Source organism: Trichomonas vaginalis, chromosome II, assembly GCF_026262505.1.
Source record: "Trichomonas vaginalis G3 chromosome II, whole genome shotgun sequence".
NCBI classification, from domain to species: Eukaryota; Parabasalia; order Trichomonadida; family Trichomonadidae; genus Trichomonas; species Trichomonas vaginalis.
In genome coordinates this window covers 23862830-23886006 of record NC_067204.1, presented here as the reverse complement: position 1 = coordinate 23886006, position 23177 = coordinate 23862830, and the positions used below count along the sequence as shown (strand labels likewise).

General features: G+C 33.0%; 8 protein-coding genes and 3 pseudogenes across 11 annotated transcripts, besides 4 other annotated features; 7 read left to right on the top strand and 4 right to left on the bottom strand.

The window, feature by feature from the left end:
- Positions 1–3898: part of a mobile genetic element that runs on past the window's edge.
- Positions 447–1240, top strand: TVAGG3_0599150 (uncharacterized protein; the record flags this gene model as incomplete). Its single annotated transcript, XM_051239717.1, has 1 exon — positions 447–1240. A coding segment is annotated over one exon (794 nt), but the record flags the coding sequence as incomplete, so codon positions are not given.
- Positions 1300–1542, bottom strand: TVAGG3_0599140 (serine threonine-protein phosphatase family; the record flags this gene model as incomplete). Its single annotated transcript, XM_051239716.1, has 1 exon — positions 1300–1542. One exon carries the CDS (start codon positions 1540–1542, stop codon positions 1300–1302), a length of 243 nt encoding a protein of 80 aa, XP_051097540.1.
- Positions 3899–4877: 979 nt separating the features above from the next.
- Positions 4878–4915: a mobile genetic element.
- A 776-nt stretch (positions 4916–5691) lies between these two features.
- Positions 5692–5726: a mobile genetic element.
- An 84-nt stretch (positions 5727–5810) lies between these two features.
- Positions 5811–23177: part of a mobile genetic element that runs on past the window's edge.
- Positions 6640–7465, top strand: TVAGG3_0599100 (annotated as a pseudogene). The gene has a single exon. A coding segment is annotated over exon 1 (826 nt).
- On the top strand, positions 10293–11089 carry TVAGG3_0599090 (annotated as a pseudogene). The gene has a single exon. A coding segment is annotated over exon 1 (797 nt).
- On the top strand, positions 11464–12000 carry TVAGG3_0599080 (protein of unknown function, DUF4106 family; the record flags this gene model as incomplete). Its single annotated transcript, XM_051239715.1, has 1 exon — positions 11464–12000. The coding sequence occupies one exon, from the start codon at positions 11464–11466 to the stop codon at positions 11998–12000; it is 537 nt and encodes a 178-aa protein (XP_051097539.1).
- Positions 12248–13045, top strand: TVAGG3_0599070 (uncharacterized protein; the record flags this gene model as incomplete). Its single annotated transcript, XM_051239714.1, has 1 exon — positions 12248–13045. A coding segment is annotated over one exon (798 nt), but the record flags the coding sequence as incomplete, so codon positions are not given.
- Positions 13676–14310, top strand: TVAGG3_0599060 (annotated as a pseudogene). The gene has a single exon. A coding segment is annotated over exon 1 (635 nt).
- Positions 16163–16744, bottom strand: TVAGG3_0599050 (KilA, N-terminal/APSES-type HTH, DNA-binding family; the record flags this gene model as incomplete). Its single annotated transcript, XM_051239713.1, has 1 exon — positions 16163–16744. A coding segment is annotated over one exon (582 nt), but the record flags the coding sequence as incomplete, so codon positions are not given.
- On the bottom strand, positions 18790–19725 carry TVAGG3_0599040 (organellar and viral DNA polymerase type B; the record flags this gene model as incomplete). The annotated part of the gene is made up of 1 exon (XM_001323541.1): positions 18790–19725. The coding sequence occupies one exon, from the start codon at positions 19723–19725 to the stop codon at positions 18790–18792; it is 936 nt and encodes a 311-aa protein (XP_001323576.1).
- On the bottom strand, positions 20758–21087 carry TVAGG3_0599030 (uncharacterized protein; the record flags this gene model as incomplete). Its single annotated transcript, XM_051239712.1, has 1 exon — positions 20758–21087. The coding sequence occupies one exon, from the start codon at positions 21085–21087 to the stop codon at positions 20758–20760; it is 330 nt and encodes a 109-aa protein (XP_051097536.1).
- On the top strand, positions 21465–21746 carry TVAGG3_0599020 (uncharacterized protein; the record flags this gene model as incomplete). The annotated part of the gene is made up of 1 exon (XM_051239711.1): positions 21465–21746. One exon carries the CDS (start codon positions 21465–21467, stop codon positions 21744–21746), a length of 282 nt encoding a protein of 93 aa, XP_051097535.1.

Sequence of the window (23177 nt, the reverse complement as noted above, 5' to 3'; positions counted from 1 at the left end):
TATTGTCAACATATGTTTTATCCGCTTTGTCATCTAACATTGCTGGTAGTTCATCTACGTCATAGATGTTATGTGTATGGTGTTTTTGTGGGTATGTTCTATCTGTCCATGCGAGAATATAGTCTCTTGTTGCATCTACATACTCTTTGTCAGCTTTGTTGTCAATATCTGCTTTCAAAAGAAGTTCATCTATAGGTTTCTCGTTTAAAGTTCTTTTTGTTGGATTTATACAAACAGTATGGTTCTTACTGTCTTGAAACAGAAACTCATCTGTCATTGGGTTTATCGTCAGTTTTAAGTTTCCTTCTTTCAATGACTCAGATATCTTAGAATAGTTTGAAAAGTTTGTTGTGTTCTTATTTAGAGCTTGCAAAATGAGTTGTCGGTTGTGTTTGTATTTCTCTCATAGACGCTGTTTCTTTCGACATTTTTATTCTAGATAAAATATGCTTCCAATAGAAAAAGAAAATTCAAGAGTTGCTACAACTAAACCATTAGATGAACTTTTTACTAATGTCGGTCAAAAGTTTGAGACAGAGACCGTAAAGCATGAAGGCTATCGTTTTGACTACCCATTAAGATGGCTAAGAGACCCATCTGTCACAAAAGCTATTGGCTTTCGTAGAATGAAGTTTGTGTCTGTAGAAGATAAAAGTTTTCCATTTATTGTAAGGTTTCATATAGATTATATATCTGAAGGGAAACGAAAAATGTGGGAAGAAATTGAGCTAATACAAGTTGACCTTTCATCTTCTCTACAGACTGCGTTAAAAAATATAGAAGATAAAATAAATTCATGTTATGCAAAATATGCTGATGAATATGCAAATACCGAGAGCACACTTTATGTGAGAATTGTATATGACAAACAAAATTCACAAGTGTCATTTCAAATCTACGAAGACAATCCAAAGAAAGACGAACAAATATATACAGAATTCACTGCAATGTCATGGTATTATTTGCAAAGAATGTTAAATCAGAAAGTCGAACTTCCTTTAGCAAATATTTACAGTCGATATGCAAGAGATGAACCATATTTATTTAAAGATGTTTTCGACCCAGCTGCTATTATAGTTCATGCTTCATTTTCTGGTGCACAAAACTCTTTTTTATGCTTGGCAAATGACTTTTACGAAAAACCTACAAAGCTATATGAACCACCAAGTGGAAGTATTTCAGACTTTCAAGTATGGTTTACAACAGATGGAAGAAAGAGAATAGTTCCATTATACCATGCGTTTTACTTAGAACTTAGTTTCATATACAACTACTATCGAACGGTAAAAATATAATTTTTTAATACGGTTGAGGTGTTGGATTTGGTTGCCAACTAGACTGTGGTGCAGGTTCAGGCTGTTGTATAACAGGAGCTTGTTCTTCTGGTTCAGGGTCTTTAGGTATAATACCAACAAACTGACCTACTCTTTTACCAATATTTTTGACTCCGTTCCAAATTCCTCTTCCGACAGATTTTATTCCATTCCATATACCTCTTCCAACATTTCGAAAGAAGTTTCCTATTCTTCCAAAGAAACCCATTTTACTATATGTAAAAATCTAATGTCCGCCTAGTCTCTTACGTTTCCTGTTGAGTTCCATAGCATTCTTTAACTGGAGCTCATACATTCTGTTTCTCCTCTGGTAGAAAACATACTCTGGGTCAACTCCTGTGTTCGCGTCATCTGCATAGAGTTGTTTTATATCCCACTTCGGGTTTGTATAAAACTCTTTCCATCTCATATTTGCATACCATGGTGGTAAGCCTAACGCAGCGTCATTTGACATGGCAGTTTGCATTTGTACATCTGTTGGCACTTGACCATAGTTTGCCATTGCAGTTTGTATTCTAACTTCATTTGGAATATTCTCTGGGTTTGGTTGTCCAGGTTGCTGTGCATTTGCTAAGTTCTGTGCGTCCATTTAATATTAGATAAAAATATCTCTTACGAGTACATATACTGAACATTTGCAGGCATTGGTTCATCTTCATATTCTCTGTACTTTTCTGCCACGTCAAATAAATAAATGACACAATGGAAAAACCTAAAACAAGTAGTCCTATTTCAAACCACATTTACTTACAATAAAATTTCTTTGTTATGACACTTTCTCCAGTTTATAGGACCTCTCTCATATTCTATCTTATCGTATCTAAACTCATAGTCATGTATGTCCTCTAACCATCTCATGACACTTTCCAAACCACTTTTATCGGATGTAAAGTAAAAGCATGGATGGTTATGTAAAACGTCTAAAGTTTCTAAAGAGTCTCTCAAAGTCCAGTCTACTTGGTATTGAAAAATCCCATGTGTTATAGAACGGCGGGTCCACTATAAAGAAAACATTTTCCTTGTCTTTATATTTTTCATACAACTCTGTCCAATGACATCTCACAAACTCTATACCCTCAATATATTTTTCTATGTCCTCTTTGAAAACATTTGTATAGTTAGATATAAAACTTTTGACATAAGTGTTTCAATGTCATGAACTCTTATAGCACCACTATATATAGTCTAGCAGATATACTATCCCAGTCTATATATTCTGCTTTTTTCAAAACCTCTCTGACATATTTTTCTTATCTAATGGTATACGTTCATCTTACCTATAGGTATCTTTTTCTTTTACTCTTTCATATATTGTTTGTGTCTGGTATATGTTTGAGACGGTCCATATAGTTGTCGAAGTCATTGCATATAATCTTTGAGTCTGGGAATATTGTATGGCACAAATGGGATATATAGAAACTTCCACCGAACAAATCTTACAAATGTTAGACCATTCGGTAGTTTCTTAAGTTCTCTCAATATAATATCTTTACATTTACTCTTATTTCCAAAGAACGGTAACGGTGGTTTTGTAAAATTCATTTATATATAATAATAAAAATGTTTTTTCCTGAAAAGTGACAGAAAAGCGGTTTTTGACAGACGTTTTATTGTGACTTCTTCGTAAAGACTTTGTTGAGATTTCTTCGTAAATGAGTGTAAATGACCCAAAAATATATTTTAGGGTAGAAGGTTAGATATAACTCTTTTCTAACCTCTTTTCTACCCTCTTGAATTTTCATGAATTTCTTCGTAAAGACTTTGTTAAGACTTCTTCGTAAAGACTTTGTTGAGACTTCTTCGTAAAGACTTTGTCAAGACTTCATCGTAAAGACTTTGTTGAGATTTCTTCGTAAATGACCCTAGTAGTATATTTTTGGTGTAAATTTCATGAAAATTCAAGAGGGTAGAAAAGAGGTTAGAAAAGAGGTTATATCTAACCTTCTACCCTAAATATATTTTTGGTGTAAATTTCATGAAAATTCAAGAGGGTAGAAAAGAGGTTAGAAAAGAGGTTATATCTAACCTTCTACCCTAAAATATATTTTTGTCTGATTTACACTCATTTACGATGAAGAAGTCTCAACAAAACATTTACGAAGAAGAAGTCTTGACAAAACATTTACGAAGAAGAAGTCTTGACAAAACATTTACGAAGAAGAAGTCTTGACAAAACATTTACGAAGAAGTCTTGACAAAACATTTACGAAGAAGTCTTGACAAATTCAAGAGGGTAGAAAGGAGGTTAGAAAAGAGGTTATATCTAACCTTCTACCCTAAAATATATTTTTGTCTGATTTACACTCATTGACGATGAAGAAGTCTCAACAAAACATTTACGAAGAAGAAGTCTTGACAAAACATTTACGAAGAAGAAGTCTTGACAAAACATGAAAACATATATAATTTGTGAAAAGTGAAACATTATATAATGTTTTCGACCAAGAAGACTAACAATTTTCCGAATAAAAACTTCATTTATACTAAACATCTTCAGGGCTAGAAGGCACGAAGTGCCTGGAAGCCCCACTACCTTTTTTTTTTTTTTTTTTTTTTTTTTTTTTTTTTTTTTTTTTTTTTTTTTCTTTTCTATTTATTTTGTTCTAAAATTCTAAATATTTTTTTTTCATAACATAAAATATGATGTCTAGTCTCATTTACATAACAACATGCCTTAGAATAGGTTTTTTATTCTTTTTGTCACTTTAAATTAAGAATAAAAAGATAATTTAAATTGAATATTTGCGATTATTCTCACTAATGCTGCTTCCTCTTTTATTAGGTAGACAACAAAAAGTTAGCCTTGGACTCCCATATCAGATTTTTGATTGGTTGCGTATATAATGAGCTGGGATTGATAGACGAAAACCCAGTGAGAAAATTTTTGACGCCTTTGCAATTTCATCATTAAATAGTACTTTTTTTCTATTTTTAATTTAGAAATAGTATATTTATATGATAGCGACACAATATTTTAATTAAAAAATATATGTTATCGATCATCACACTCAAATTGAATTTCAAAAATTTTAGAATTTTTCAATTTCAATATTGAAAATATATTTCTTATATCATAACGATTCATGTTATAATAATATGGAGAAAAATATTGTTTTAAATCTAAAATTTAAAATGAATGATTGGGCATTACATTATTCCAATTTATTGTTTATTTGTTAATCTAGTGGAAACAATTAATATTTTGGAGAAACAAAAATTTGAAATTTGAAATTTTGAAAAAAATGCATGAATCGGTAATTAAACATTGATTTATTAATTTATTAGCCATGTCTTTGATGTTGGTCTTATTCATAAGCCGATTTAAAGAATTAATTTTTTCAAATCGTGTTTGACATTAACACATATAGATATATCAGGAAAAAGGTATCACTTATCAAGTTATTGGTTTTTATGTATCTCCTAACTTTGCCTCGTTTTGAATACAATTCTAGTTAACGAATTTTAAATAACTATATGAAGAATACATCATTTTGGTTTTATTATTATTAAAATGATATATATTAGCTATGTATATGCTTGTAATGTTGTAAACAGAAATTCATCAAAAGTGACACCTCAGAAAAGCTAAAATATTGAATTTTTGGAACTTTTGATAGAGCACGTTTTTAAATATTAATTAAAATAAATGTTATATTTTTGTAAAGATTCTTTTTAATAAAAAATATTAAAATTTTTAAAGAAGACACAAAATCTTCTGAAAAATAATATCACATAAACTCATATTATTTTCTAATATATAACTATTTTTATAAAAATCAAATTCAATGATCTTAAAAAGCGAATGATAAACCTCAAAATTTACGAATTATAATGAGTGAAAATATAATGCTTATCTATCATAAAACCATATGAAATATCAATTTTTGCTTTACGCCTAATTTTTGACGACAATTAGCAAAAAATGTTAAATGTTAACACTCAGTCCATTTGAATTATGAAAAATAAAATTGACTTTGATTAAATGTTTTTATTTATCATGCAATTCTTCTTGCTAATTTGTCGTCAAAAATTAGGCGTAAAGCAAAAAATTGATATTTCATATGGTTTTATGATAGATAAGCATTATAATTCCCACTCATTATATTCGTAAATTTTGAGGTTTATCATTCGCTTTTAAGATCATTGAATTTGATTTTTATATAAATAGTTATATATTAGAAAATAATATGAGTTTATGTGATATTATTTTTCAGAAGATTTCATTCTATATGCCTATGAAAAGTACTCTCAAAACTAACTTTTTCCTAATTATAATTAAATCTAGAATATTATATTATGCTTAGTATTATTTCATTTTTCTCATTCAATTTAGAATTTACAAATGTCAAAAAATTGAGAGCTGTCACTTTTGATGAATTTCTGTTTACAACAGTAAGAATATTATTCCGTGAATTGGAAACAGAAAAAATAAATTTAGACAGAAAATGCATATCTTTAAAAAATAATATGAAATTTAAAAAAAAAAAAAAAAAGGTAGTGGGGCCTCCAGGCACTTCGTGCCCTCTAGCCCTGAAGATGTTTAGTATAAATGAAGTTTATATTCGGAGGGCCTCCAGGCACTTCGTGCCCTCTAGCCCTGAAGATGTTTAGTATAACTTTGTCCGGACAAGTAAGGGTCTATCGTCGCTACAGGAAAAGTTACGGGCGTTCCAAGGAAGTATACTTTGAGAAGCCTTTCCCCCTTATAGAATGAGATAGGACGGTTATTTTACAAAACTGACAACACTTTGACCGAGTAGTTTTTTGTGCTGAACAAAAGTGTCATATAAACATCTGTCAAAAACCGTTTTTTACTTCACTTAAAATGCCACGTAAGCTACGTAAGAATATACGTAAGAGGAAGGGAGCATTGAAACATCCATAGTAAAACTGACACCAACAACAGTTTGCAACAACAAATGATGAATGACCCCACTATGTTGCAACAAATGTCAAGCAACCCTATGCTTTTAAACCGAGTTATTGGTGCACAGAGTGGAGGTTTAAGAGCGGCACTTTTAGCGAAAATGGCAGGCTATGGTGGAGCTGCAGACGGAACAGCTTATAACCCTCAAAGTCAAATGAATTTGAGTTCACTCAAAAATCAAATAACAGATGTCAAAAAGTCAAACATAGACATACAGAAACAAATAAGTGAAAACGAAAAGAAACTAGAATATGACAGACACACAAGAAACTCAATGAGTTAAACGTAGAGAAAAAGAAGAAAGAAGAACAACTGAAAGAACTAAGTACAGAGGAATATGCGAAAAAAGTGTCAGAAAAAGCAGCAGAAGTAGCAAAAATGGAACAAGATGTTATAAATTTGAAAAACCATACTACTCAATATAAAGTACTGAAAGATGAAGAGATAAAACAAAAAGCCCTGAAGACATATATGGATAGCGATGAGTATAAAAAAGAAGTTGAAGCAAATGTAAAGGCAGAAAAACTTTTACAGTTGCAAAACCAAACCGTACAGTATGAAAACTTAGCACAAGAAAGTAAAAATAACGACGCAGCCATGCAAAAGGCAATGAAAAGCGCAGAATATATAAAGCTAATAATGACTGGTTAGATGCCCAAGCCAACGCTAAAGCAGCCCAACTTATAGGGTCAATAAGGACAAAAATACAAGCGGATGAAGACAGTTTCAAATGAAGCTTTAATGAATGCTGACTTTAAGAACGCCTTCGAAGCTCTTCATAGTAAGGTGAAACTAGTGAACGACTTCTCATCTGGAAAGAAACTGAAGTCTGAAGGTTTCGACAAAGAGTTAAGAGAAGTAGCACAATATGACGAAAATAACAGATGCAGCAACGAGACAGGCAGTTCAAAGTGCCTATGACGCCGTTAGAGCAACTGTTGTGGAAAGTCAAGAAAAAGAGTTACAACAGACCAAAACAGACCTAGTAAATGCTTTCTTAAGAACGAAAAGTCAGGTAGGACATTATGCTGCAGATGGAACATATGTGCCAGCTGGTGGAACTTATATACCACCAAACCCTCCAAGAGAAGCACCTGCACCAGGACTACCTAAAACATTTACATCGTCACATGGACACAGACACAGGCATGCACCAAAACCAACACAACAACCAACAGTTCAAAACACTGCACCACAACCAACAGTTCAAAACACTGCACCACAACCAACAGTTCAAACACTGCACACAACCACAGTTCAAACACGCACAACAACACCAGAGCAAGGACATAAAAGAAGTAGAAACAAGGAAACCAAGAATTCTTAAAAATGCTTAAGGAAAATTATGGTTACCCAGATACTCTTGACTTTAGTGACAGATATAAAGAAGCTATTAGAAAGTTAAGGAAGGAAATACTGACCCGAACCTATTTAGCTTTATGGTTCAGCACAAATGGGATATAATTTCAAACCTGGAAAATACAAGCTCGCTAAGGGATATGATTTAATAGCATATCATCCAAATGACATGGATGAATTTACTCCGAGATATTTGGTGTCAGAGATAAATGATAATTCAACTATCTTCATGAAACGCGTAAAAAATAGAGACGGAACGAAAGAACAAAGGCTTATGTATGCGGATGACTTAGAGAGGGAACTTGTTAAAAACGGTCTCGGAATATTATGAAATGCCAGCAGATGAGTACAAGAAACTCCACAGGAAGAAGTTCAGATACAACCAGACATGGAAGAAATAGTTCAGCAACAACAGCTAGAAGAGCCTGAAGGAAACGAAAAATCCTCCTTTGGAAACTAACTTCACAGAACTAGATGAAGATTTGGAACAGCCGAAAAATCTTGACCCTCAACAAGAGTATGCGGAGAATATGGAATCTTTCCAAGAGTCTAAGAAAAATTCAGCTGACATAGTAAAGAATATCGAAAAATGTTCGCCGACATACAAAGACTCCAACATCAGATGAAAATTTCAGCATAGAATGGAAGAACTGAAAGAAAGTGTAACGCAAATACAACAATCCTTTTTACTTACGACCATATAACGTTCAATCTTTGGCTGAACTCGGTGAAAATAAAAGGTTAATTTCACCAAAACATATAGAAATGAAACATTGTTTAAAGTTCATTCAGAACCTAACCAATATGGAAACAAACCTACTTTTGTTTCTGCAGACTATGGAACTACAATGAGATGGGGTCATAAAAGCTAATCCGGATAGGTGGTTCATAAACTTACAACCACAATTCCAAGAAGTTGTAGACGCAATGGAAGTGAATGGTGAACCAGATATAGGTATTTTCAGCGCGGCTTTAATGCCATTGAAAGATATGAAACATGCAGATATTTTGGACCAGTAATGAAATGAACATGGCTGATGGAAATATAACACCTGACGTTCTAGAACATTTATCTCAAAGAACTACACAGAAACCATAGAGATGGTATATTTGGTGAAGAGTTTAGAAAGAAAGTTAGGGAGATAGAAGGAAGAGAACCTATTGTACATGACCTTGCAAACGAAAGTTTGCAAAATGTCATAAAAACTTACTTTGCAGACAATGAACCGAGAAGGGATGAATATTTAAGAAAACTCAAATGGACAGTACCAAATGAAATGTTAGTATTGAAAAACATGTTCCATGACAAAATAAAACCAACTACAGAAATAAATGACGCAAGACTGAAACATTGGGTAAAAGCTTTCCCATTCACAAAAGATATTATTGGTAAATGGAAAGAAAACCAGAATGGCTACAAAACATATATTTGGAAACGAGCTTATTCCATATGGACAAGCTATATTTGAAGAGCTTGAACCGGAAACTCAGGAAAGAGTCATGCAAACAATAAGCGAAGACTCAAATACAAACTATGACAAAATCTTTCTAGGATATAGGTTACCTGAGATGGGCGACCAGAGCCAAAGGCAAAAAAGGACATGGGAAATTTACAACATACTAGGTGAACATGAGGCAAAGATGCAACAACTTGAAGCAGAGGGCAAGTTACCAAAAGCGACACCAAAGAAGAAGAGTAGAACAAAGTGAAAATAGTGAAGAAGTAACTTCATCTAGTGAAAGTAGTGCAAATGAAGGAAAAAGAAGAGTTAAAAACTCATCAGGAAGAAAGTAAAGCTTGGTACGAAACAATTATGACAAATAAATCCAACTATTCTATATTTTTACCCATATGAAATGTACGCCGCTCAGAATATAACGCCAACAGTTTTGGATGCCATGAACGGAAATGTTTCCGAATGGTATAACGAATGCACAATGCCATTAGAAGGTCAGAAAATAGTTTCCTGGAACTTACGAAATATACAACTGCTGTTTCTTATGGAAACGTAGGTGAGTTTGGAGAAGGTTCTTCAACAACAGTAGATATTGCTTGCGACAGGTTTCATATTATTTCTATTGACAACTCATTCTTATACGTGGAACAAGACATTGAAATAAAACCTTCTGCCAAGTTGTCTGACAAGAAAGGTTGCAATGGAATTTTCTATGTCGGATACCAATATGCTCCAGAAGTTTTCATGGGATATAAGATATATTCTAACTCTGACTTAGTTCAAACAGTAACATGGGCAAACTATGAATGGTTCGCTTTGAGAAACTCAGTACAACCACAAAGCTAGAGAACAAACAGACCAGTATGCAAATATTGAGAAAATAAGAAGACTTGACCCTAACGTTCCAGGAGTTTATGTTAACCTTTCTGGTTCAGATGGAACTGCTGCCACTAAAGTAAAACTGAAACTTAGAGTTCCTTTGTCATCTTTCCTCATCTTTCAGGTTTTTAAGATACTTGCCAAACTGGGCAGGAAAAATTTCTATCGAACTTACTCCAAGCAAAAATAACTTAGTCATTGCACCAACACAAGACCCATTCACTATTACAGACGTAAAGGGAACAAATCAAACATCATTCGCCGAATTTTGCAAAGACAAAGTTGACTTAGACTTTGGTTTCTCAAACTTCAACAATGAAGTAAACTATTATTTCAATGCTGCTGGAACTGCTTGGGACCCAGTTAAGTTCACATGCGAAAAGTTTGAATGCAAGAGAATAGAAAGCAGACTTGCAGTCTATATGTTGGACCCAGATATTTCAAATGCTTTAGCTGCCAAATATATTGCAGTTCCACTTATGTTCCCTATACACCAAATATCTGTCAAAGACTTTGCAGGTGAAGTTGGAAACCAAAGTGCTGACCCAGGTGCAAGAACAGATATTGCTTTAACAACTGCAATGAAACATGCAGATACTATGTTTGTACTGTTCAGACGAACTATAAATGACTATTCTTGTTTCTACAACCCTGGTATTAAATATCATATAAACATAGATGGCAAATATTATCCAAGAGAAGAATATTCTACAGTTGAGGATATGAGGTCATACAACTTGACATTAGATGCTATGAACTTTAACAACAACTTCACGACAACCATTAACCCTGAAATGCAAAGTTCTATTATGCCATATGTGAAAGTATGGACTCATACAGGAGGTCAAAAAACTCAATATACAAATGGAGACCGTTCAAACTTTTGGCTTGGCATTCCATTTGCTGACTCAGAAGACTTTATGGGTGGTATTTCAACTGTTGGTACTGTACAAATACAATATACTGGTGACAGAGACGGTCCAGATGAACTGAGAGCAAAGAAGTTTACAAAACCAATAGCACTTTTCACGGAAGATGCTCTTTTGAAGATTCGTTCGATGAAACCTGCTGGGGCTCCTCAGATTGGCATAACGACAGCTTCCATCGAGCAGATTTTGGCAGCAGGTCAGTAAGTTGTTCTTGAACTGACTTCTCTCCGTCAAATATTGACAGTACACCAGTTTTTGACATAATATTGTATTATAACTTTCCTTTAGAAATATCTGTAAGTTTTGTTGTTATATTTTTGTCAACGTCAAGAACTTTCACCATTTCAGTTATACCAACTTTCTTTGCTTTATGAAATATTTTGGTTCAGCAAATATTGCTTTCTATAACATTTACCATTGTTTGTATAAAGAACTATTCTGTCAATGTATTTGTATTGTTTGTGTGTGTAAACTTTGTTCTGCTTCAATTCAAAGAGATATCCGAATACGTCCATCTTTTTATTCTAAGTAAAATGTCATTTCCGAAAAATAGAAGCGTAAGTGTTTCAAAAGGTTTAATGGCGGTGGCAGATGTGAAGTTAAATTCACCAACTCAAACAAACAGTCAAAGTGTTATTGTCAATGTCAAAGACAGAGATGTTGAAGTGGGGAAACCATACGAAGACGAAGATGGTATAACAATTGTTCCTGTAAAAGAACAACCAACATATCCTGAAGTTAGCAGAGACTTAAGTTCTGTTGCAGATATTCGAAACGACTACCAACAACTGAAAGACAAACTTCAAACTCAGGAGAAGATTTGTCAAGCTTTAGGTATAATGTTAAACTTGGTCGAACACAACCCTGTAAAAGTGAACTCATATGTCATTGCACCTCATGAAGTCTTGAAAGAACTATTGAAACTTTTGACAGAGGCAGACGATATAAACATCAAAGAAATAGAACCCGACATTAGTTGCTGTGGTGTTTCATATAATGTCATTGACAAGATATACGTTATGAAAGGAGGTGAAACGTTGAACTTAAAGTATAGTTTCCCAGACGTCATAAAAATATTTGACGACCACAACATTTCATTAAAATTTATTTGCTAAGTAAAAATGTCAAAACTTCTTGAAAGATGTTTGAAGAAAAATAATATAGACTTTATTTCATGTAAAGGACTTTACACACTTTTGAACGATATGAAAGACCCTGTTTTGTTTGTTCGTGTAGACAAAGGAAAGTTCTATGTCTTTACAAAATATTTGAACTTCTTAGACAGAGAACTTCAAGAAACGCCATGTGAAAGTTTAGATGAAGTTCTTCTCCACTTTCAGAAAAACTTTTAAATATATATAAATGGCAGAAGATATAATGGTTTATACTATTACGACTAAAAACCCTGAGTCATATAATTCTATAACAACAAACTTACAAAGTCCTCAAGGACGGTATTGTAAACTAACTTTAAACACAATGACGACTAAAGCCTGTTTTGCTCTTTTGACACCAGAAGACTTTATTGTTGTGAATGGTAAAAAATACTCCTTTGAAGATACTTACTCAGATATACCACCAACAGGTTTTGTTGACTTATTTAATACTTTAAGTACGGGTGTAACATGTGCTGCAACTAGAGCAGGTTTCATTATGTTTGGATGTCCGACTGAGTTTACTATAAACAATATGAGCTATAATACAAAACTTATTTCTGGTTTTTACTACCAACAGTTTCCTATAACAGGAAAAGGTGTCATACAAGGAATGTCTATTCCATTGACATTAAGCACACCAATCTTATATATTGTTTCAAACTTAGGTTCAAAGTGTTATTCGAATGTCGACAGAAACTATTATGACCAAAAGATACTTATGCGTATAAACAATACTTTCTCTGCTGGTTTGCCTATTGTTCATTCGAATGCAGAATTTTCAACCTTAGTGAACTCAAACACTTTGGCAAGTATAACGTTGACATTAGTTGACGCAAACTTTGTTCCTGTAAAACTTTTATGTCCTATGTATTTGTCAATGACGGCAGAAAGTTTCGAATTGGAAGATGCAACTGGTGAAAGTATTGTATTACAAGAACAACTTCAACAACAAATAGCTCAAGAACAACAAATGCAACAAATGCAACAACAAAGTCAAGAATATAAAAAAAATATTTTTTTTTATTTTTATAAAAATGTACAGAATAGATGTTTCAGATTTTTATGACTTCCAAGCATTCAGAAATATGTGTCCATTTAGAGACTATAACAAAGCAGTCGAGAATTTGAAACGTTTAGTCATTTATGTCGACTCTGCCCAGAATGTTATGTCATGAAAGAATGGGATGTAGTCTTTAACAAACCTAAAGCGACAATAGTTTCAGAACAAGAATGTAGACAGAAACTTAAGAAAATAAAAGTCGTACAAGTTGGCATGAAGATGTTAGATGCTTGGGATATCTTATTGTCAAAGTTAGAAGATTTTTCAGTTCGAGGTATAAAGCTTTATACACCTTCTCCAAACTTCTATTCTATCTTCACTGGATATAAATACGAACAAGTAGAATTGAAAGAAAATGTTATAGAAGCTTGGTTAGACCATGTCAAAGAAATTATATGCAATGGAAACGAAAAGGTTTATGAGTATATCTTATGTTGGTTTGCAAACATCTTACAACATCCAAGTGCTAAAAATGAAACTGCTCTCATTATAATTGGAAAGCAAGGAACTGGTAAGAACACATTCTTTACAGATATTTTGTGCAAACTGTTAGAAGGTTATTCGAATCCGAATATGACAAACTTAGAAAACATCTGTGGCAAGTTTAACTCCTCAATAGAGAATATGAAACTTATAGTTTGCAATGAACTTCAAAGTATAGATACAACAAAAGTTTTGAACTCAGATGCTTTGAAGAGTCTTATAACAGACAAAGTTGGCGTTGTTGAAAGAAAATATAAAGACCAAAGAGTTTGTGAAAATGTTGCAAACTTCATTATGGTTTCAAACAATTCTGTTCCGATGAAGTTAGAAAGTTCTGAAGAAGATATGTAGTTGTCAGAACGTCAGAAGCTCATATGCAAGATACAGAATATTTTGACGACTTAGCAGAACTTTGACATCTGACTTTTACAACCACTTGTTCTCATATTTTATGACATTAGATATTTCAAAGTTCAATCCAAGACAAATTCCACATACCGAAGAGAGACAAACATTGTTAGAAGCAAACAAGAGTGTATATGAACTGTTCATAGATGAAACTGACTTTGTGTCATTAGATGAAAGGTCATTGTACGATTCGTATAAACAATATTTGTCAAGAATATGGTTATATGACAGCGTCTAAACGAACATTCTTGGCAAATGTCAAAAGTCTTTTAGATGTTCAGAATGGTGTATATACAAAGAAAATTTTTTATGAGTAAATTTTAAAAAAAATATTTTTTTTATCCGATAGAAAAGATGGCAAATTCATCTCAGTAAACAAGTACATGTCAGGACTTAAAGAAGAACTAGACCCATTCACATATTTGAATGTTTACTTCTACCATTTTGAAAAGTCTTCATTCAGCAAAGTTTGGAACATCGAACCAGTTAAGTTTGCTATTGTGACTAAAAATGGTGCGAAATTTGAAGGACTTAGACATAGAAGGTTTGTTAGCAGTCAAAGAAAGTTTTGACAGAAGGTTTTCAAACCTTAAAGAAGGCAAAGCATACAAACTTGTTATACCTTATGAACCAAAGAAGCAGGACGACTATGAATATTATGAGTCTAAAGTTGTAGAAGTTCAAGGTAAATTGGGTAAAAAGATTTTAGAGTCTAAGCCAGTGTTTGCTCTAAGGAGGAAGAGAACATTGACATTGACCCAGAAATTTCTAAAAATAAAATTTTATTTTTACATGTCAAATTTCTTCTTCGGTGGAACTGGCTCTGGTTCAGGTTCTTTCTTCTCTTCTTCTACTTTCTTTCTTTCTTTTCTCTCTTCTTCTTTTCTGGTGGAGTTATGTCAATTTTCTCCGAACCATATTTCTGTAAAAGTTCTTTGTCCTTTAATAGCTCTTCTTATTCTGTTTTCTATTTCATCTTCAAGAACAGCGCATGTGTCTTCTTTGCATTCTAAGAAATTTTGTTGACTTCATCTTTCCAAGAGGCGTCATCTCTTAACAAGTCTGTCATTGACAAATTTTAAGACTCTCTGCCTAATGTTTTTATGGTTCTTTGTCATATTCCCAGAAACAGAACTTTAGAACAAATTCACCTTTCTTGTTTACACTATGTAAGATTTTATGGTCGACAGATGTTTTTGCGTCGAAAAGCTTGTCTCGAATATAGATAGCGAAATCGCAGACATTTTCTAAAAGATAAAAATTTTAATTTTCTAAAAATATGTTAGAAAAAAGTTTGCTGACATTGACAAGAAATTTGAGAATGTTTTAAACAAGAACAAGAGGGAAGTTAGAAAATGCTCAGATAAAGCCTATACATGACAAGTTCTTATTTGCTCAGAATGGTATAACAGGTCTAATTGCACCACCTGGGTCGGGTAAGACTTTCACTTATCTTAAAATGCTGCACAACAACAAGAACTAGATGAGAAGAACCCATTCTATGAGTTAGTTGTCATTTGTAGTACTTCTGGTCAATTTGACCAAACCGTCAATTCGTTCAAAGATATTATAAAGAAGTCTAAGTTAGTATGTATAAAAGACTCTGAGTTGTTAGATTGGATAAAGAAGTACCAAAGAAGAGTTTTAAGTATAATGCTATAAATGAGTATATAAATTCTAAGTTTAAAGACCCAAATGAGGAAATGCAGAGAATTATTAGAGAAGAAACACTTCAGAAACAAACAGAAAGAGATAGAATACATTTCGAAGAAATTGCAATCTTACGATTTGGAAGACATACCCTCATAGGTGTCTTCTTATCTTAGATGACTTTGCTTCTCATCCTTTGCTTAAGAATAGAGAACAAGATATGTGTCGAATTCTTAAGAAGCTCAGACACTTTAACATCTCAGTCGTAATATGTGTACAGACAGCAAAGAGTTTAAGTAAGGATGTTAAAAGAATACTTACTGACATTGTACTTTTCCCCGGATTGTCCGAAGACGATTTCATGACTTATGAAAGAGTCCATGGCAGGTAAGTTTGACAGATATGAACTATGGGAGAAGTACAAAGTCATACAAGACCCTCATACTTCTTTCAGAATTCATATCTATGCGAACAAAGTTCAAATTGTAAAAAGTCAAGCTTGAAAAATAAAGAGTTCATTTACTCTACTTGTTTGAAGTTGTCAAAATACTCTGTTATTTTTTCCTTCAGTAGCGGTAAGTCTTCTTTGAAGGTAAGTATTGTACAACCTTTAATATCATAGTGTGTTTGAGGTAACGTATCTTGAACTATTTGTTTCACATCTTCATTCGGTGTCATTGAAATCGGTAAGTTTTCGCGATAGAACCAATTTCTGTCAGATTTGTAAATCTTAGCAAGGTCGTAAAAGCTTTTGTTGTTTCTTCTGACTAAATGCAACATAACCATATCTTTATCTTCTTCATTTTCCATCTCTTCAGTATAAATCATATACTTATAGTTCTTTTCCTTTCCTTTTGGTACCGAACGTGGTATTCTTTTCTGAATGCTTTTGTCTTTTGCTTCAATGACTTCATCTTTTGCTTGAAGTTTCTTTTCCATCTCTTCACGTTCTTGTCTATGAATTTCGTCAAGAAGTCTGTAAATATTCCAAGCATAACGAGGCGAAGCCCACATTGCAACAGCATTTACAAGAAGTCTATGTACATAATATCCTCTCAAACCGTTTGGCAATTTTTCACGATTTTCATAGAGTTTTGGCGACCCAGAAAAAAGTCGGTCTCGCTGTGCTTCGCTCAAAAGTTCAATAGTGCTTTGGTTCCTAAACCAGTCTTTAGGAAGCTTAGTATCTGGAGCATAACATGCTGTCAAAATACTTTGCATCTGGTACATATCGTCTTTGACCGAACGAATGAGACGGAGTTGTTTGTTATACTGTATGTACTCGTATTCTTCATTTATGGCTTCATGAACGATAGCAGTTGTTGTGTTCTCTGTTGTTGACATATCTGTCCTTACATACAAAATAAAAAAATAAATAAAAATAAAACTAACTTTATTTTTTTCTGTCTTAAGGAAACTCATGATTTTCATAGAGTTTTGGCGACTACGTTTTTTTACCTACTCGCTGTTCTTCACTGTTTTCATAGAGTTTTGGCGACTGGGGTTTTTTACCTACTCGCTGTTCTTCATGATTTTCGTACGGAATTCAGCAAAAATATAATTTAGGGTAGAAGGTTAGATCTAACCTCCTTTCTAACCTGTTTTTTTCACAAGCGTTTTACATGGTAAACGTTATTTTTACATTATGACACGAAGTGAAGGTTGACACTTCGTCAAAAAAATCCCTGAAATCATATCTTACATACAAAAAAATGAAAAAATAAAATGACACTTTTTCATTAGATAACTGTTATTTTTTGACGAAGTGAACATTGACACTTCGTCAAAAAAATCCCTGAAATCATATCTTACATACAAAAAAATACAAAAAAATGACACTTTTTCATTAGATAACTGTTATTTTTTGACGAAGTGAACATTGACACTTCGTCAAAAAAATCCCTGAAATCATATCTTACATACAAAATAAAAAAATAAAACTAACTTTATTTTCTGACTTTCACAAAAGACCAAAAATAAACGCTTTACATGTATTTTTCAGCAACTTCGTCAAATAATTTTATAGCTTTATCTATCTCATCTACTTCAAACGTTTCTTTACCTTTTATGGGAGCACCATATATTTTCTCAAACTTTTCAAGCAGTTCTGTTTCAGCAGCTCTCATATCATTAACGAACACAACCTTGACTCTATTGACTGTACTGTCATATCTTTGAGTTATATTATATGTTCTTCCTATCTTATATCTCTTTGTATTGAAGTCCTTCGGTTTCTGAACGATGTAAAGTAAGCCTTCACTGCAACGTTCCGTATCGAATGAACCATATGTTATGAAGTTATATCCAACAACTGGATCTAACCATAACAAAACTATTGGTATAAGACTTTTGTCTATAAGATATGCTGCAGTTCCATAGAATTTTACCGATATCATAAGCTCAGGATTTCTTGTCAAAATTTTCTGAGTAGAAGCATTTCTAACCCAGTCCTTCGGTTTCTTTCCAAATGGAGATATAATGTCTGACAAAGAATATTTGTTGTATTTCTTTGAGTATTTACGTTTAAATCACCTATTCTAACCAATTTGGTGTCATTGTCTATCTTTTTAACTGTTTCAAACTCAATGTTTGTCATTTCTGTTCTTACATACAAAATAAAAAAATAAATAAAAATAAAACTAACTTTATTTTTTATTTCGGGAAAACTCATGAAATTTGGTCATTTTTCAGCAAAAATAAAGTTTAGGTGAAGTGGTGCGATCTCACCTTTTTTCACCTCTTTTTTCACAAGCGTTTTACATGAATTGTACGATGTATATTTGAAATCCTAAACAGTTTTGTAGCCTCTATTTCTTCTTTTAGTACATCGAATGTTTTAACAATGCCGAAAGTTTCTTTATACTTCTTCTTGACGTCAGACAGAAGGAAATCTTCTGCTGTTGGATAGTTTTTGTCAAGACTTCATTGTAAATGACCAAAAATATATTTTATGTTAGAATGTTAGATCTAACATGTTTTCTAACACGTTTTCTAACATGGTCTAAAACACACAAAACTCATGAATTTTCAAGACTTCATCGAACTTAAATGTTTTGTCAAGACTTCATTGTAAATGACCAAAAATATATTTTATGTTAGAATGTTAGATCTAACACGTTTTCTAACACGTTTTCTCACATAACTATTTACAAGCGTTTTACATGGTATATGTTGCGATGGTTCATGACTTTAAACAGTTTTGTAGCCTCTATTTCTTCTTTTAGTACATCGAATGTTTTAACAATGCCGAAAGTTTCTTTATATTTCTTCTTGACGTCAGATAGAAGGAAATCTTCTGCTGTTGGATAGTTTTTGTTCAGAAATTCTAACATGTCCATTTTATCTTCTGCTGGTTTTTCTGCTTCTTTCTTTAAATCTGCATAGTCGTTTCTCATTCTTTCTATCTCTTTGACGGAGTAGTTATATCTCCTCATTGCTGCTTTACATTTAGAACATTGCGGGTTCATTTTTGCGTTATATTCTGAAACCTTACCTGCTAAAACAACTAAAGCGTCAATGGTTTTCTTTAACTCAAAAGTTGCTGGTCTTATCTGTTTATTCCATACTTTACCTCTTCTATCTTCATCTCTTATCTGCCATACACATTCAGCAACTAACGAAACAAAGTTGTCGTAGGTCTTAAATTCTTCAGATTTATATATGTCAGAGATGTTCTTATATACCATGTCGCAATCTTTGTCCATAACCTTATGGTTGCAATGAAATCCTAGAAACTCATAGTTTACCTTTCGTATGAACTTCTTTATTTCTACTGAGTCAGTTGCTTTGACTTCAATTTCGTCGAATTCAGGAATAGTGAGTTTTTGTTGCTGAATTTCAGGTAGTTTAGGCAAATGGTCGATGAGGTCCTGCATTTCATAAAGATACTGTTCATTTGTTTCATCTTTCGCACTACAGTCTAAATTACTTGTTAAAAGTTCTTGCTTTATCTTCTGGATTTTTGTTTCGAAAGTATATGAAGAAGGAATGAAGCTTTTCATCTCTACTAACATAGATGTTGGATTCATGACTAACGAGTTTGGTGCTGTTGTTTGAAGTGTTGTTGTGCCGATTGTTGACATTTTTATTTTTTTATACAAAATAAAAAAAATAAAAAAAATAAAACTAACTTTATTTTTTATTTCGGGAAAATTCATGAAAATTCAAGAGGTTAGAAAAAACAGGTGAAAAAACATTTACGAAGAAGTCTTGACAAATCATTTACGATGAAATCATGACAAAACATTTACACTCATTACGAAGAAGTCTTGACAAAACATGTACGATGAAGTCATGACAAAACATGTACGAAGAAGTCATGACAAAACATTTACGAAGAAGTCATGACACTTTTTCATTAGATAACTGTTATTTTTTGACGAAGTGAACATTGACACTTCGTCAAAAAAATCCCTGAAATCATATCTTACATACAAAAAAATACAAAATAAAACTAACTTTATTTTTTCTGTCTTAAGGAAATTCATGAAAATTCATGAGGTTAGAAAACATGTTAGAAAACATGTTAGATCTAACATTCTAACATAAACTTTATTTTTGGGTCCTTTACACTCATTACGAAGAAGTCATGACAAAACATTTACGAAGAAGTCTTGACACTTTTTCATTAGATAACTGTTATTTTTTGACGAAGTGAACATTGACACTTCGTCAAAAAAATCCCTGAAATCATATCTTACATACAAAAAAATACAAAAAATGACACTTTTTCATTAGATAACTGTTATTTTTTGACGAAGTGAACATTGACACTTCGTCAAAAAAATCCCTGAAATCATATCTTACATACAAAAAAATACAAAAAAACTAACTTTATTTTTTCTATCTTAAGGAAATTCATGAAAATTCATGAGGTTAGAAAACATGTTAGAAAACATGTTAGATCTAACATTCTAACATAAACTTTATTTTTGGGTCCTTTACACTCATTACGAAGAAGTCTTGACAAAACATTTACGAAGAAGTCTTGACAAAACATGTACGATGAAGTCATGACAAAACATATACGAAGAAGTCTTGACAAAACATTTACGATGAAATCATGAAAATTCAAGAGGGTAGAAAAGAGGTTAGATCTAACCTTCTACCCTAAATTATATTTTTTGGTCCGGGAACAACTTTCTCTCAATAGGGGCTGTAGCGTACTCTTTGCGTAAGCGGTTCAGACCTTCTTCGAACTCTTGGTCTCTCTTCGATTTGGATTGAGATTGGAATTGCTGGGGTGGAGCTTGCTGGAACATCCAAGGGTTGGGGAAGTAAGGCATAGGCAGAGGAGGGTAGTTCGGGAAGCCTTGTGGTGGGTAGTAACCTTGAAGTGGAAATTGGTAGTAAATCGGAGGTACTTGCTGGAACTGAGGTGCAGGGGCTGGTGCTTTAGGTTCCTCTGGTTTGGGAATGGACTGGGTTGGTGGTACGTCGGACATTGTTCTGAAACAGTACAAGACTAGTTCTGAAACAGTACAAGTATTGTTCTGAAACAGTACAAATATTGTTCTGAAACAGTACAAATATTGTTCTGAAACAGTACAAGTATTGTTCTGAAACAGTACAAGTATTGTTCTGAAACAGTACAAGTATTGTTCTGAAACAGTACAAGTATTGTTCTGAAACAGAAAATTTTTCTCACAAATTGAGAGCTTTTACGGGAAATTTGTTCTGAAAAAGTTCAAGTCTTGTTCTGAAAAAGTACAAGTATTGTTCTGAAACAGTACAAGTATTGTTCTGAAAAAGTACAAGACTAGTTCTGAAACAGTACAAGTATTGTTCTGAAAAAGTACAAGACTAGTTCTGAAACAGAACAATGGACAACATCGAGCCATTAGATGAGGCAATTTACCTTATAGAGATAAATGAAGTTGTTAAGCAGTACTTGGGCAAGGACAAAGCCAACAAGTCCCTCGGCTGCTGGTTGTCTGGAAGGGCTGCCTTGAATCTCGAGATTTCGACTGGAATTCCAATTCAAATACCAGAAAACACTCCTGTAGACGACATAAAGGAGATGAAGAAAGAAGCCATTATAAAGTTCTTTGCCAAGCGTCCTTGGATACTACTTCCAAACAAGGAGAACCCCCTACCCATATGAAATTGGCAATTCAGTCTCTCCTTCGCTTCTCAGGACAACCATTCTACATAACCTGTGAAGGCGACATCCAACCAGTTCAGTAAACCTTAACGTTTAACTGCACTTTTTTATGTTTTTTGTGAAAGTGTCAAAAATAAATTGTTTTCAATGAGTTTTCTCACGATGTTAGAAAAAATGTTATTTTTCTAATATCTTCACATTCAATACTTTTTCAGCACTTTTCCGTAGTTATATATGAAAGACAATTCGAGATAAAAGTCATAGTACAAATGGAATAATATGTTGCACACCATTTGTTGTGAACCAAACTTGAAAGTCAGAGAAACTGTTACTAGGTGGTTCGTAGAAATTTAGAAGCAAAGTCATAAAAGTCCTTACCAAATACATAGAAAAACTATTGTTGCTTGAACTGAAACTTGCATGACACATAACATTTTGAGGTCAAACACGTTTCTATAAACTGTCAAATCTGCTGGTGGAAGTATAAATTGAAATGGACCATCTGGTGGTAATGGTTCGTTCTGGTTTAGTAACCGAGAAATTGTGCCAAGAACGTTTGTCTACTTTCCAAAATAAAAACTCTGTATCTCTTGGAGGGTTTAATTTCAATCTTTGAAATGAAACGGTGGAGTTCATCTTGTCATATTCTAGTTTCAGATAGTATGTTCCATTTAGTAAAGAGTCGTATTTTTCTTGAAATTCCCAATAATATTTGTTCATTTGAGTTTGAAAGTCATTTAGAGTTTTCTCAAGACTTTCGTCTGAACGAACTGTAAAGATTCTCATTTCGTCAAATTTGTCTATTAGACCATCAGAACCTTTATACTGCCCATGAAAATATACTGCGAACATAAATGCGTTAGTTCTATTTGAAAACAAAACTCTTCTAAATCCTATTGCCTTTGCATCTGAAGGACTTTGAAGCCAACGAATTGGATAGTCAAACCTGTATACTCGGGATGAAATTTTCTTCATCTGAAATAGTCCTACCAGCATTTGTAAAGATATAGTCTAACGGTTTTGTATCTGCTACTTTTGTTCTTTGTTTTTAACCTGAAGCATTTAATATATGTAAAAATATATTGTTTTAAAATGGTATGCCATTTCATATTTCTCATCTAACAAACAAGTTTCCCAACGGTCTTCTCCAACAAACTCAGCGTACATTTCAAATAATAAAAAAATGTCACTTTTTAAAAATAAATTTTTACTTCATGCAATGTTTAACACATCGAAAGGCATGTCCATAAGACGTTCTTCTTCTAACCTCTCTAGTCTGTTTGGATAATTGGCACGTGCTGTTTCCAAATCCATTTCGTAGCGAAGACCAGACAATTTGTCATAGACTTTTATGGGTCTTCCTTTCTATATTTAAACTTCTTCGAAACTCTCCAACCATATCTTTGTAACTCTGCTTTTATTCTAGCAGAT